The sequence below is a fragment of the Rosa chinensis genome, chromosome 2 (assembly GCF_002994745.2).
Source record: "Rosa chinensis cultivar Old Blush chromosome 2, RchiOBHm-V2, whole genome shotgun sequence".
NCBI lineage: Eukaryota > Viridiplantae > Streptophyta > Magnoliopsida > Rosales > Rosaceae > Rosa > Rosa chinensis.
This window is the reverse complement of record NC_037089.1, coordinates 33,639,826-33,656,105: the sequence shown is the minus strand read 5'-3', so window position 1 is coordinate 33,656,105 and position 16,280 is coordinate 33,639,826. Positions and strand designations below refer to the sequence as shown.

The 16,280-nt window shown below is 38.2% G+C and overlaps 1 protein-coding gene across 1 annotated transcript; it reads right to left on the bottom strand.

Moving 5' to 3' along the window:
- Window positions 1–992: 992 nt before the first annotated feature.
- LOC112187320 (mitogen-activated protein kinase kinase kinase 3) lies at window positions 993–5,853 on the bottom strand. Its single transcript, XM_024326069.2, has 11 exons — window positions 5,299–5,853; window positions 4,351–4,668; window positions 3,952–4,036; window positions 3,773–3,835; window positions 3,505–3,665; window positions 3,189–3,264; window positions 2,806–2,865; window positions 2,566–2,673; window positions 2,223–2,459; window positions 1,691–1,794; window positions 993–1,599 (listed from the first exon to the last, which is right to left on the bottom strand). Exons 1-11 carry the CDS (start codon window positions 5,706–5,708, stop codon window positions 1,341–1,343), a joined length of 1,881 nt encoding a protein of 626 aa, XP_024181837.1. The 5' UTR covers window positions 5,709–5,853; the 3' UTR covers window positions 993–1,340.
- Between the last annotated feature and the right edge of the window lie 10,427 nt (window positions 5,854–16,280).

The following is a 16,280-nucleotide window of genomic DNA, read 5'->3' as shown; positions in this document are numbered from 1 at the left end:
CAATCCAAAACATCATGAAAGAGTAGATACGAGATCAGTGATTGGCGTAGACACTGTAACGGCGAAGGCTCCATCAATTACTGAATCTGTTAATTACCTTCCTAATTACGTTGGGAACGACCTAACCCTAACCACTCGAACTTGTGTCTTTGTGATGCATGATATGGTCTTATCCACAAGATATTTTGAAGAAATATGGTTTAATTTGGAAATTGAACATAGAAAAGACAGGCATTTGATTGAAGCATTGTGATTTTTTCCTTGAGGACATCGTTTGGATTTAAAAAGGAGCACCGCTAGTGGAGTAATATGAAATTGTCAAGGAAAGAAGCGAATTTGCTTTATGACTGTTTGTTATAACCTTTCCTCCTTAGAGCAACTCCAACAGCTTCCCCATATTTTGATTTTACTCTATTTTAGGGAAGAATGAGCCTCTTTTGCTCCAACAGATTCCCTATAATCATCCCTATTTTAGAGATAATGAAGAGAGAGAAAACCAAATTCCCTAAATTTACAGCAATCTCTAAAATTTAAGGAATAATTATGGAGATTTTAGAGATTGCTGCAAAATAGGGAATCTGTTGGAGTTGGAGAAGAAAAAATAGCTAAAGCTTTGACTTTTGCTTCTCTATAATACAAAAATTATAGGGAAGCTGTTGGAGTTGCTCTTAATACACAACGAGCAAGGTAAGCTGGTAGAACTCTCTTTAATCTGCAACTGAGATTTGACATGGGTTTTTAAGGGGCACTTGAAGAAGCCTTCCAAGAGAGAAGTCTTCGCTCTATCTACAAAAAGAGGTGAAGGAGTAGGAGAAATTGGAGGTATTACTGAATGATTTTTTATACCCACTTCTACCACTTTCTTATTTACTGAGCCGACTTCACAATCACACATCACATTGGTACAATATCCGAATTCACCTTACTCCTGTTAGCGTCAAAGTAATCAGAAAAACAAAAATTTCTGTAGATGCACAACAAGATTTTATGTATCTAACAATTAACCGCTGGTATGCAGTATCCTTTGCCATTAACATCAATATAAAAATATAAATGTTACAAACTAGACCAGCTTCCATTTACATTTTACAACAATGAGGATGATATATATGTTGGTTGCTGGATTTGTTAATCCAGCATATCCCCATGCCTCCTCCAGCATCTCTCCCATCTTCCCTTACATAACAATCCTGTAGCTCCTAGGGAATGTAGCATATACAAACAAAATCGCTAAATGGGGAGCATGAAAGAGATTTCCTTCTAAAATTAGTATGACTCCAGTTCATCAAGCATATTGTGGGGAGACAGTGGAAAACGTTTTGTCTTCATGGTATGTACATTCAAATGGGTCTTGTTCTTGGTGATCCACTCGGTGTTTGGGGTCTAAGCATAGGTGATTCCCGCCAAGGTTCGAGAGTGTATGATGTGTTTGGTCTTGTTGTATATGATGAATACTCATTCAAATTGTAATTACTCTGTCCCATCATGGCATAAGTTGGGTGAGGAGGAGAAAGAAAACAGCTCTTGTGTGCTGGTCCATATTGTCGTAAAGGGCTTGAACAAGGAGATACGGGCAAAGATGTAATCCTCGCATTCTCTCTGCATACATAGAAATGATAAGAAGTTATGTACATTATAACATCAGCAGTGGAGACTTCAGAATGAGGATATAAAAGCTGAGTATCTTTACCTGGGGCTCCATATAGCCCTTGAACTTGTTACTGCAGGTTTTGTTATATGATCTGCATCACACAAGGTGATGCTCGTTCTGTTTGAATGCAGTTCTAGTATTGGCTGCTCAAAAATGAATATGCAAAGAAATCAGGTTAGACATGTCCCAACTCTGATAAAAAGCTATTAAAGATAACAGTCTATCATTCGAGAAGTCAGCATTATTTACAATATGCCAATAATTTGTAGAACAAATAGTTAGGAAACAATTATATTTACTATTCTTTTTCCAGATGTTCTTGATGGCAAAGAAAAAAAGAAAAAATTAGAAACCTTCGGTTTTAAATGTGATCTTGAATATTACAAAAGTCTCATACCAATGGGGAAGAGAGGTCAACAGATAGCATGTAGTGTAAAGAAGCTTGGAGGGATGAACAAAAAAAGATAAACATTGTATTAATAGTTAGAATGGGGTTAATCATACAATTTCAGATTTTGCTCCTCATTTAAATCTATTTTAAATTTTAGGAGACAAGATCTGAAGGCTTTACCGGAGTCCTGCTTCCATCAAAGGCATATGGGAAGGCATCCTTGGTTAGCTTGATGTTCGAACTTCTTGTTGTCATTTGCTCTCTAATGAAAGGGTGGTCTAGCAGTTGAGAAGCAGTAGGACGCTCAGATGGGTTACGTTGCAAGCACAGCCTCACAAAATTCTTTGCATCATGGGAAAGATAATCAGGAATATCTGGCATATCTTTGCTGTTTCCAATCTTAAATATTGCAGCCACCTGTTGAATCCATCATAAGGAAACAATTTTTGCTCCATCAAAGTCTTCATGACTGGTGATAGAAAAGAAATTTGTAAAGAAATAGGTTCTGAACAGTATATCTCACCCCTTCATACTGGCTCCATGGAGGTTTTGAAGTCGCCATTTCAAGAATAGTACATCCCAGGCTCCATATATCCACTGCGAGACTATAGCCATTTGTATTCATGACAACCTGAAGTCAAGATTACATGAACCATGAGAAACTCCCACCTTATTGAACCGGATACTTGTACCACCAAAGAAAGGAAGGCACAAGTGGGAAGTGACGATCCATTAGGGAGAACAATTTTGTGGAAGAGAGTACCTCAGGGGCCATCCAGTAAGGACTTCCTTTGAATGACAGCATCGAAGCAACATTTGTAATCTAATTCAGAACAGAAAATCATCAGATTTCTCAAACTTTGAGTTAAGAGCACTAAGAAGGATAAGTAACAATCACACAGTAATCTTATATTTAATTAGTCAATATCCAACATATGGAATGAAAGAAACATAGGATCCAAATGATTGTTCTGAAGAGAACTGTATAACCTCCCCCGTGTTTTCTTGAATACCAAATGGAGCATAATATAGCTAAAACTTTCCTACTTACTCTTCCTAGGGACATTTATGTTTGACTTCCTTGTCAAGTTTATAACCTCTTACTTTCATTAAGAATGCATTGTACAGAAGGTGGATAAAACTTACATGTTTAGCCATGCCAAAGTCTGCCAACTTGATTTCACCATTAGGGTCCACTAATATGTTTGCACCTTTAATGTCCCTAAAGGGATAACAGAACCAGCAATTTAATTAAAAAGCTATAATAAATAAGACCAGACAGAAAATCAACAAAAAAAAAAATTAAGTCAAGTCAAGAGATTTTGAAAACAAAATTATATATAAGATTGCATATCATAAATATAGAAAAAAATTAAGACTTATGGTCAACCCTATGACTAAGCGAGGTTAAAAAAAAAAAAAAAAGGCAAAGATGATACTATTGGTATTGTAAACGACATACCTATGAACTGTATTTCTGCCATGTAAGTAGGCAAGACCAGATAATATCTGTCTGGTGTAATTTTGAATGACAGGTTCCTTAAAGGCACCATATTCTTGAAGCAATTTATGAATTGAGCCACCAGAGACATACTCCAAATAAACTGAAAGTGCCTCGTCACCCTGAGAACATGACACATCAGAGTTAGTATTGAGCAGAAACAAATATTCAGAACCAATTATAATCTCTTTAGTATTAAGCAGAAACCAACGTTCACATCAATTCTTACCAATTCACTTCCGTGATATCGAACAATGTTTGGATGTGAGAGCTGACTTAGCAAATTTATTTCCTGGTGAAAACAACAAAAAAAACCTAAGATAGTAAGTGCTTATTGCCAACTTAGAATTGAAACTGAATGGCAGTAAAGTATAATGTTTATGCATGACATATGCAGAGTTAGATTACCTGGTTCAGTTGCTTAAGACATTCTTTTAATGACTGATCTTCAACAAGCCTGACTTCTTTAATTGCACACATTTGCCCACTTTCACTGTCAAAGTTGCAAATGAAAATTCAGGAAAAGATTATCTTATACATAATAATTATAAATTAATAAATAAAGATATAAAAGGAAAATAGAGGGCATGTCTAAATTCCAGGTAATTACACATGGTTATTCTGATACCCACAATTTACAATCCATTTTAATTTCCTTTAAACTTTCCAGTGTAATTGCATAGTGTAGCCAACTGTATAATCATTTTTATGCCTAGTGTTACATATTTCACGTCCAACAGAGGATTATCCAAGTAAGCACCCCTATCAATCAAACTCTACATAATCCTCATAGAAAACAAAACTTACCTGTTAAATCCGACATAAACATGACCAAAAGTCCCCCTTCCAAGGAGCCTTCCCTTCTTCCACTTTGATAGGGCAGAAGCTATGCTTTCAGTGACTCCAGTAGTTCTATTGCTGGACAATGAAGAAGGGCTGGTAGGAGAACCTGGAGGGAGAGGAAGTGGATGACATATACTCTTCCCATCATCTAGCTTCCCTGTTGGAGACTCCAAACTCATGCCCCCCAACCGTGCATGAAGAGGAGAAGTTGGGCTAGTCGGCCCCCTAGACCCTGGACCTGGACTCCTCGGCATCATACTGAACTTGGGTTCACCATTAACTCTGGGGAAAATATTTGACATTGGTAACAGTCAGCAATGCACAAAATACAAAAATACTTCTTCCACTCATTGTTCCATTACATTTCAACCTTCTGTGGGAATAGAGAAGAAAAATGAAACAAACAAACCAAAAAGCCTATCCGTAGTCTAGAGACAACCATATTGAGACTGAAATCAGTATAAGACGCTCAAAAAGAAGAAATAAAGCGGGATCAGATGATGTTGTTTTCGAATGAAGACGCACCAATTGCAGAAAGAAGGGAAAATCAGTTGAAAAGACCAAAACAGAGATCGGAAAAAGTAGCAAACTCAACAAGAGGAGTTGAACTGTAACTGATAACAAATCCCCATATACAGACCAAACCAATTCTAAAGCAAAAGACTCGATTTTCCCAGTAGTAAATTACTAATTTTGCTAACTCAGAAAAAGTAGCATACTCTTAAGTAACTCGGAAATCCAAATTTGACAGCAAAACCCAGACTTTCAGGTTCCAGCCAACAAATTACTAATTTTGACACTTAACAAATCCAATAAATTCACAACCAAAACTGTTCATTTCTGCACATCTTAACAAGCAAATTCAGCGAAACTCAATTTGATAAAAAAACAAGCAACGAGCCCCAAACCAACCTGAAAGCCCCAAATTGACTGGGGTCGTGCACAATTGGCTGCTCATCGGAGGACGACACCGACGAAGTCCCACTGGAAACCGATCCGGACGCAGATCCCAACCCAATCCCCTGATCATTTCCCACTCCCTGCAGCGACGGCCGCGGCAGCGGATGTCCCTTGGAGCCGCCGCCATCGGAATCGAAACCCGAGAAGCCGGACGTCGACCCGTTTACAACCGTCCCCAAATCCTTACTGACTCTCGGCGAGCCACGCGGCGTGGGCTCATCGAAGCTCCTGCCTCTCTCGGTCTTGATCGGCGGCGACTTGACTGCGGCGTTGACGGCGTAGCGGTTGCTGTAAGGGTTGATTGACTTATCCGGCGCGTCGGTTTTGGTCTTGCTTGACTTCCTTCCCCACCAAGCAGGCATCCCTAGGAAATTTCTAGAATTTAATGGAGGAAAAATAGAGAGAGAGAGAGAGGGTTTGGGGATTTTGGGGGAGAATTTGAGAGAGAGAGAGAGAGAGAAGGAAAAGGGTTCAGATTTTGGGGTTGGGGCTTGATTTTATATGGGAGAAGAAGAAGCGAAGACTTTTTAGAGAGAGAGAGCGAAGAAGAGAAGAGGGGGGGGAGTGGGGCCCAGAGAGGAGAACAGTGAGGCACAGCTCAGCGGAGAGGCTTAGGACAAGAGAGATTGAGAGGGAGTGTTTTGGGGACGGCAGCCGGTGGTTGGATAAAAGCGGGGGACGCGACGTGGCGTTGTACTAGCTCCGTATTATACTATTCTGAAATACTAAAATACCAATACCCGCGTGTGTACGCACTACCTACCACTTTGTCTGTGCTGTGCATGTGCAAATACACACACACGGCTATCCCGTATATTTGAGCTTTCTTTACTTGTATCGAAACCAGGGATACAATACGGATACTGGTATTTTGAATGTTTGAGAAACCAAAAGGGATTCAAGAATTTAAAGGCGTCTGACATCAAAATCGGAAAATTCTCTCATTCCCTTAGAGCTTTGATTAATTGGGTGCGTCTGAGTAATCCAGGCCTCACACCTTCATAAATAAGAAATGAATTTGGTTATTTAATCCCAGACTTGATTACAATTCATATTCATTGTCTTGTTAAATTGTTCTTGAGCCAGTGGTATTCCAAACACTTTTTTTTTTTGGCAATTTAACTTTCATTATATTTGAACAGCTTTTCTTCAACTATTCATAGACAAAAAAAAAAAATTTAAAAAATCTACAAGTATCGTCGAACGATGATATTCAATAATTGGATGGATTAACAAGTATACGTATTTATCATTTTTATTCATAAAACATACAAAGAAAAAGTCTTCAATTTTACCTTAACTTGTTCGACGATAAGTGGATGGGTTATGTTAACAAAGTGGACCAACTAATCACTCACTGTTGTTGCTAAAACACACGCAAAGAAAGAGTCCTCAATTTACCTTACCAAGGTGCGTGACTTGGTCATGAACAGCAAGCCGCATGGGAATCAACTCCGACGTCAAAAAAGCCAAAGACGAAAGCGCGGAAAGAGAAGATAGAGGCGCAGCCACCTTTTTCGAGTGGGAAATCGAAACGTGTGGGCAGGTGAGTAAGTGAGCAGTGACTTAATTAGTGCAGTCATGAGTGAGTGAGAGATATAGGCTCCCTGTGGATTTGGACGTTTGGTTTGTCTATCTTTTTCCCAAATATAATACCTTTTCTATTTGGTACAACAATCTCTCATTTTCCTTTACCAAAAAGACATATCATATTCTTCTCTTGCATTCAATGCCGCTTATGACCTTAGTCATATTCCAGATTATGTCAGTTTCCAGGTTTAAATAATGATTGTTAGTTTGTTACCTATAAGGCGTTTCACAAGCAAACGTCACTTGTTATGTCATTTTGGGGGGGGGGGGGCCTCTCTTCTATAATCTCTTCCAGTGAAGTAAAATATTATCACATTACAAGTTTAAATAATCCAAGCCTTAATGTTCTAAAATCTAAACTCTTATTATTTATTGTTTTGAGTTAGTCCAAGTGGCATGTGAGCGGAATCGGAAAATGAATTAGAATTAAGGTTAAACTAGATTAGAGATTCAATTCCGATAATTTAACTATAAAAAAATAACAAAAATCAGTTATTATTTCTTGAGAGCAAAACTTAGGTTGTAGCAATGTTCTAAAACTCGGCCGCCCAAGCCGCTTAGGTGCTAAGCGGATGCTCTCCGACTCAAATAATCACAAATCGGCTCTTGTGGGCGGACTAGGGTTGGACGACCGCCTATGCTCCTGGGCGAGGGTGGTTGTGCGCTAGGCGGCCTTTCTAGGTGGATCTGCAGGTTGTTTCATGGAGTTTGACAATAGAGAGAGAGAGAGAGAGAGAGAGAGAGAGAGAGAGAGAGAGAGAGAGAGAGAGAGTAGCTAAACCACAAAGTCAGAATATGATCGTCACCGCCGTCGTTATTGTTTCCAGTTCTTTTGAATGGTTATTGAAGAGATAAGAGAGAGAATGCGGTGCTGATGGCTACTGCCTACTGGTTTCGCGAAAGAGAGGACGAGAAGGGAATGAAAATGAATGGGGTAGTTTATTGTTTCAAGGCGAGACTGCGAGAGAGAGTAATATAATTAAAAACTGTGTGGTAGCTTTTTTTTTTTTTTGTTGAAATAGAAGTTGAATGCATTAAATCAACAACCAAAGGCTAGAGTCTACAAGAATTTACATAAGAAATCGGGCAAGAAAATCTGATCTACCTACCTAAGCTAGAACAGATCATTAAAATCTCTTGGACACTTACATTTAAGCGAGCCTTTACAAGAATGAAAAAACATCGCCTCTTACAGAAAAGAAATCATTTAACTAGCCCTCACTTGCCAATCACGCAATTGTGGTACAAGCAAGATACTAAAAACGTCATAGAAGACTCATAGAAATTTGTCCAACCTTACACAGGCTCAATACCCTAATACATTAGGGCCCAGACTGCCTTGACCTGAGACAAAGCCCATAGGCCCAAACCCAAAACAAGTGTTGTCCAGCAGGAAAACCTCTCTGCCCCATCAGCCCAAGATTGAGCCCAGGCCCAGAGACCCAGGCCCAACCCCAAGCAAATAGAGGAGGAGCCTCTCTGCACCTCTGCTTCTTCGCTGTCGCCGCCGTCATGTCCTCCGGCGGCAAACCCTTGGACCACCACATCGGAAGTGCACCAGAGAGCCGGACCCGCCACCTTGCCTCGACTTGACCGACCGCTTCTACACCACCAAGGACCTTGATCGAGCTTGACGCTGCACCAGAGCCCAACGCCTCCCTTGCAGCGAAACGCTCTCTTGTGTAGTCTGTCTGAAAACTGCCCTCCCAAGCCTATGTACTCCGGTATGACCCAAATGCCCAGACCAGAAACTCCGATCGAAGCCTCCAACCATTGCAATACGATCACCGCCTGTCACGTCTCACACAGTGCGCAGGCTTTCCTTCATAGACCGAGAACTAGCACAGTCTCACCAAGTCGTGGCCGGTGCTAGACGCGATCGGATCCGATGGCCTCCGTTTTGCACATTGCCCTAGGCTTAGGAGGCTTAGGGTTTCACTATGTGTGGTTGTTGTTAAGTCGGGAGAGAGAAAAAAGATCAGATAGGCATGCACAAAAGTGGTCAAGCCAATAAGAAGCATAATTAATATTTAATATTGCTTCTTCTTCTCTTTTGTGTTGGATAATTGAATATTACGGCAATGCTACATCTACTTAATTAAAAAAAAATAGTTAACTAAATAAATATTTACTTAAATGCTATAAAAATTAAAATTAAAATAAAAAAAATACAAAACCGCCTAGTCGCCGCCTAGGCACCCGTCTAGACGTCTGGGCGCTAGTCCCTTGTCGACCTCCCGACTAGCGCCTAGCGCTTTTTTGAACCTTAGGTTGTAGAGGTTGCGACTTTTTAGTGCTGATGCATGTGCATCTCGTATTCTGTGTAGATAAGTTGAGACATGTATATGGTCTATTTTAAGCTATCAAGCCTAATTCATAAAGGATCTATCTCATTGAATTAGGTTAATTTTCTTTGGCAATAAGAAAACTATCATAGAAGGTTGGTAAATCTTGAGAAAAACATGAAGGCGACTGCTGCCGCCTCCCAACCCAAAAACCCAAATTCGCGATCTCTACTAGATCGTCCTCCCCAGCCATACTGATGTGGATTGAGGATTTCATCGCCAGCTTCGCCACCTCTCTAGCCCTTGCAAGGAATGAGGTGGTTGATTTGTCGCGTATGAACGGTGCCGGTGTCCGTCGTGGATCACAAACATATTTGCTTGCACGTCTACTGACAACAAAACCCTACGCTGCTGCAGATCTGCAACGTCGTCATTTCAAGAGGATATGGGTGCTGGACAAGGATTTCAAAGTCCAAGACAAATCACAACACAGATTTTGTTTTTGCTTTTGATCTCAGAAAGGACTGAAACAAGGTGATCAAAGACGATCCTTGGTATTTTAATAAGGCACCGGTCATTCTGCAAGAATATGATGATTTGGTTGCTCTTCATTCCATCCCACTTAACTCCCTGTTCTTTTGGGTGAGGATTACTAACATCACACCCCTTGAGGTGAAAGAAACCATCATGAACGTTGCATCGATTACAGGAAAATACCTGGAAATCGATCAGAAACTATTTGATAATAGAGGTCTATTTTGTGTGCATGCGAAGCATGAGATCAGAAAACCCTAAAGCTAGGGTCGGGAGTGATCGAACAAATTTCATTCTTTTTTGAAAATCTGATTGGCAAGTGCAAGGCCTGTAACCTCATCTTCCATGACCATGGAGCATGCCTGGCTACAACAACTAAAACTGCGCAAAGTACCAAATCGAAGAAGTCTGATGTGGCCCAGTTAGAGTTACTAAGTCTTTTTACTGGTTTCAAACCCTACTTCACTAATGGGGCTTTTAGGTTTTAGGGTATACAAACTCATGTACTGCCGTCTGTGGCAAGGAATCTGTTTGGCAATGGTGGCCCTCACAAAAGCCGCAAGCCTGTGGTTATCAAACCTATAACTGAATGTTTGGAAGAGCAGTTTAGTCTACCTCGAAGCAGAAATGTCGTGGCCTTGAATAGTAGCAGTAAGGACTTGACTTTGGTACCTATTGAAGATATGTAGTACAGTTCAAAAAACAAAACTTCCAACATCCTCATTCTCATCCCCAGAGAAGCTGAAACTTCTCTTTGAAGAAAGCCAAGGCAACCAAGTGCATGACATAGTGACAAAAAAGGTAATAGTGCCTAAATTCTATACCAAATTTCCGGCCAAATCATTGGGCCTAGTTGAGACTCCAGGGGGTATGTTGGAACCAAAGGAGGTGATGCTGCCTCTGGCTACTATGCCAAAAGAAAATGTCACGGTAGAGCATAAAAAGAAAAGAGGTAGGCCTCTAGGGTTGAAGAACAAAAACCCATCTAAATAAATAAAAAAAGGTACCAGCTAAAAATGTTCTAAGTGTCCTGTACTCGGGGAAACCTCCTAGCCCTATCTTGAAGGGCAAGAAAAAAATGTAATCTTTCTTTACATTAGCTTATAACTATGTCCTAGTACCATAGTTGATAGGCTTACTTGAATAAGTGAGCACTGGTTGTATAATGAATGGTCTAGTCCTATGTACCATGTGATACCTCCACAACCTCTTGTCTATCTTTGAATGTTAGTGGAGAGATATGTAATGATCGTTCTGGCTTGAGTTTTTTAATGGCAATCATTGATGAATTGATTCAAAGAAAATCATAGAAGGTTGGTTCTAGTTAAACCTCAAATTTGATATTTAGACTTCCAATTTTTTCCAATTTTATTAGAGTTTGTCAACTCATATAAAAAAACAAATGAGGACAAAGAGAGGAAAAATTCTTCCAAAAATTTTGTCCAAACCATCATACTCTAGGTCTAGTGGCACATTTTGAACAATATGTTCAACAGGATGAGAAACACACTACTAAAAGAAGGCATAGTGATCAAGGGCAAATGTAATGAGCACATATGAGTATCAGTAACTTGACTCGATCAAAACAAATGAAATTACATATTAGTTTTGATTTTCTCTTTCTATTTATGGAGGTTTGAGTTGGATCAAACGGTTATTTTTAGAAGGCTTATATTAGGAGGCATGATTTATAATTAGGATAATCTTGTGCCTTGTGTGGTTTTGTAGGAACAACAATTTATATTATAGTGATGTTGTTGTTCATGTGCTTGCGTCACTCGAGTAGATTAGGGTTTTGTTGCTTGTCAATCATTCTATTGGTATTGTACATGAGAACTTAGCAGATTCTATAGCGGTAGTTCTCAACAAATTTGTGGTTCCATCACTTAAGAGTTGAGCTTTGACGGTCATAAAATGTGTAAGGAATGAGGAATACAAGCTTTGATCTTTATCATTTATAATTATTTTTCAGTTGATTTAATTTACTTTTATTTTCTGATCAAGCATGGATTCATTTATTTCTCTAGGTTGTGTCTTGATTTTTTTTTTTATTATAGTAGATAGAAGCGTCCTACCTAGCGACTAGTTATTCATCAACTTTTTGAAAAACTAGTTTGGAGTCCCATTAGTTTTCTGCGAGAGTTACTTGCATGAAGAGCTTAATCACGTGGGGTTATTTACAAAATCATCTTTTATTTTTTTATTGGATAAGTATGTCTGATTGTCTCTAATGAGTGTTATTTCACTTATTTGCCATAACTACCTCATGTTTTGGGCCGAATAGGCATGAATTTTGATTTCATAGGTAGAATTTTGGCTATAATATAGATGATTATTGAATGAACATCCATTTTCTTTGGAGGAAAAAAAAAATAAAACCTTTGTCATCTCATAATAATAATAATTTTTTAATATTTTAAATAGGATTTGACATGACATTATAAATATAAAACAAGACAACAAACTGTTCTATGTCTGTGAATATGATAATGAGATATCTCTCAGCATAATGTGTTCTGAGGATGTTGCACCGAATATTGTTTATTGACATGAGACTAACTATTTCAGAACTACTTGTTTAGCGTTCAAACATAAAGATAATATCATCATTTTTTGCTATAATGGAAGGTAATCTACTTTAGGTGAGCCATATGCAAATACTTATTAATTTAGGTGAGCCATCATTTTTTTCCATTCGCTAGAATACCATTTTTCAAAGCTTGAGTTATATCTGCTTGAACCAAAATAAGATCTCTTTCACAAATCTTGGCAAATAGTGTGCCATATGCAAATACTTATTGATTTTAACTCTAAATTGCATAATCCATCCCTGAAAATAGTTTTTATAAAATGCTTTCTTCTCATGTCATTCTACTAAAAAAGTTTCATATAACTTTGCATACCACTCTTTGGTACTCATTGTTGTAATGGAAGACATCAGGAGGTGCTCCACCACTTTTGCTAAAAATGTGAATAACCAACAGATATGCACCAGTAAAGTTATCTTCAAAAGTAGAAGTCAATAACGATTGGATGACCGTATCACTAATACCCTAAGACGAATAACCATAAAATTTTCCATCTTGCTCTTTCCAAATCTTTTCAGCTGTAATGCACCCATGACCATCTATCAAAAATCCTTAGGCTAGATACAAAAGAAGTAAAATAATGTTATTAATCTCATCATATAATTAGAGCAACATGAACTTGCAATTTAAGAGCGCATTCAGAGCACTTTTGTCAACCATTTGCAATACATCACTATGCCAATAATGCCTTCAGACGATCCGTCGTCTGATATGTAAATTATATGTAGTCTATCCAGCTACCGTCTCTTACGGCATCAGATGACAGATATCCTCTGCCATCTCTTTTCACTTAGATAATAGAAGCTCCGCAAGGCTATGTCGTCTGAACAACCCAACATTGAAGTATTTGGGACTTTTTGTGGTTACTAATCATATACAACGACACATTAATGTTGTTGAAATGAAGTACAAACGACAGTTTTAATAAAACTTCTGTCGTCTGAAAATAAATAAGACATCTATATGTTGTCTGAAGTTGCCAAAATAAAGGCTTGTTTGACAATCTATTGTCTGAATGCATTTTTAAAGACATTTAATTGTTGTTTGTAAATCACTTATAACTGGGTAAATTATGCTCATCTGTCGTCTAAATAGTTGTAAGACTTTATTTTTATGTCTTTTGTCTTGTATTCCAACCACAGTTCTAAGTTTTTATGTTGTCTGATAGACAATGTAACTATATGTAATCATGTAGTTCTATAGTTCGATTGAGTTCAGAAACTCACTCTTCTGTTGTGTAATAATTAAATGAAATTCGCGTTTTTGTTGTTTGATAATGAATTGAGCTTCAGTTTTATGTTGTCTGTTAGAAGTATTTCTGTTGTTTGATAGTGAATTGAACTTCAGTTTTCTGTTGTCTGGTAAAAGTATTATGTTGTTTGATAGTGTATTAAACTTCAGTTTTATGTTGTCTGTTAAAGGCATCTCTGTTGTTTGATAGTGAAATAAACTTCAGTTTTCTGTTGTTACAAGTATGAAGGAACAACATAGAGATATTCTTTTATGCTGTTACTGTATTTGTGATACAACATATTATAAACCTGCATTTGTTGGATTTGAACCATAGCAAACCTCATTCTGTACACTAGTCATCAAAAAGGCATATTAATTATAAGATCTGAAATCAGTAAATTCCTCATTGCATCAATTAACCCACTAAAATACATTCCTATCAGTAGCATAATACTAAACTAGCTATCATGCTAGCCTTTACATTAACCGGTTTTAATTACTGCCATTGTTGCATGGACCCTAATCTAACTAAGACAAAAACATAGTAGCATCCATAGAGTAGTTACAGCAACTGCATGCATTTGTTCAACACTTTCCATCAGTTCTGTCAAAATGCACAAAAGCAGTTCCTAGACACTACTACTGCTCATCACCTACCAGAAACAAAAGCAGATATATAGGCTGATACTTAATTTTCTGGGAACTTCAAAATATGCTTAGCCCATTCCACTCGGATCTCATCAATATCCTTGTTTGTGTAAACCAAATTTGACCTCGTTCCCCACTGCAATAAGGAAATGCAACAGATTAAATATGAAAGTTATATGCACAGAGCATGCACTATAACATTAAACAATAAAGTCCATAGGTAAGCAGTTGATCAATTTTACCTTAATACTAAAATCCAAGTTCTTGTCCTCCACAATTTCTTTCATGTAACGCATAATGAAATATCCACGTCTTGTCATTTTTTTTTGTTCCAGAATACCCTGAAAATAAAGAATTAACATAATCGAAGGTGAAATATACAATGAAGTACATAAAACTAACCACTACAAAAAGTCAACCGACTCACAACAAGATTCTTCTATTGAATTACTTTCCTTCCTTTTCGATTCTTGTGAGCATTATAGATTTTAATGGAGCTTCAAACAGAAAATGATAATTAGTAAACAAGTCCAGTACATGAACAAGTAATACCAACTGATCAATCACTATAGTACAATATGCATAAAATTTGAAGCCTGTCTCTATTTTTTTTTTCTTTCGAAAGAACAAATTTAGTAAGGAAAAATTCTTCCAATCATTTTGTCCAAAAAGTTTCAAAAATAAGGAGTTGTTTGGACCTAAATTTAGCAACTCCTATGTAGGCCATTTGGAGAGTCAGCCGAAGAGACATTTGGTCGTACGTCCGAGTTGAAGGTGTTGCTTGACTGAGGTAATGATTTTTGAATCATACGACTAAGAAGAGTGTGTCGTTCGGCCACCTACCCGAGATGTGAGACTTTGGGTTGGACTACCTAAAATTAGTAAAATGAGCCGCATAGCCATGCCCTTAGACAATCCAAGTGAGAAATAGAGGAATGCGCAAACAGGCCGAGAGAATGACTAAGAGTGCTCAGCCAAACCCAAACAATAATTTCGGTTGAGAATTCATTCAAAAAATGAAACCTCATAAGGAAGAAGTTCGAGTCAATTAATGATTTCAAGTGCGAAGATTTTAGATATTAGCCAAAGTCAGAACATTGTGAGACGAATCAATCCTAAAAGAAGGAGAATCCTAATTAAATTTCACATCTTGGAGGACAAGTTAGCTAGGGTTTTGATTTGTATAAATAACACATAACTCATTGTAAGGGGTCCTGCACCACACAAACAAATCAATATACAACTTTTACTCACAAACTTTTTTCTTGCTATCGCATAGGTACTTTGCCTTCGATTCAACTTTCATAACTTGTTTTCATTTCTAGTTTCTTAGTTTCAATTCAGTACTTTACATTTCAAGCACTTTACTGTCTTGTTCATTTATTTTATATGCGCTTTAATTATCACATTTAGGAGTAGTTTGTAACATAGGATTATCATCTATTGATCTCTTTCGGCAAGTCCGTATTGGATCAATGATCAATGCGATTCGCTGTTCACACATACATCACATTACAATGCTTTGACAACTAAGTTCACTTCACCTGATGGACCTCTTGCTTGTCACCCGAACCTTTGAGTTTACCTAAGAAGTGAACGTGATCGAAAATCCCAGTTAGGGTTGACGCTTAACCGAAGTCCTTGCAATAGAGGCATTAGAACCTAACGGCCGAAAGGGTTTCTTCCTCGGCCTACAATCAATTGAAAGCAATCAGATACAAGCGCAAACCATATCAGAATCCTCGCTTGGCCATTCGGCCGCGAGTTGGCATGCTTGCATTTTAGAAGAAAGATTTAACCACAGGTTCCTCGGCCCTCATTGCGGTCGAGACAATTTTGAGGCAAACATCTTTTGGCACTCCCAGTGAGACCAAAAAACACTAAGGCGTCATTTTTTGATGCACTCAAACCCATACTTAGTATGCCGGGGAAATACTTGTCTTAAGTGCAATCAAATCGGCCATACCTCGGCCGAATGTCCGAAAAGAAAGTATACAAGAACAACTTTGGCCATGAGTACTAGAACAGGGCCATCAGGTAGCGTGACACCGCCACG

What these genes read in the sequence shown, in the direction of transcription:
- LOC112187320 (XM_024326069.2), bottom strand. Translation starts at nt 5,708, where the DNA reads ATGCCTGCTTGGTGGGGAAGGAAGTCAAGCAAGACCAAAACCGACGCG. An exon ending in GTCTTAAGCAACTGAACCAG is followed by an intron (nt 3,836 to 3,951) that starts GTAATCTAACTC and finishes TGTTTTCACCAG; the next exon opens with GAAATAAATTTGCTAAGTCA. An exon ending in CATGGAGCCAGTATGAAGGG is followed by an intron (nt 2,460 to 2,565) that starts GTGAGATATACT and finishes TGGATTCAACAG; the next exon opens with GTGGCTGCAATATTTAAGAT.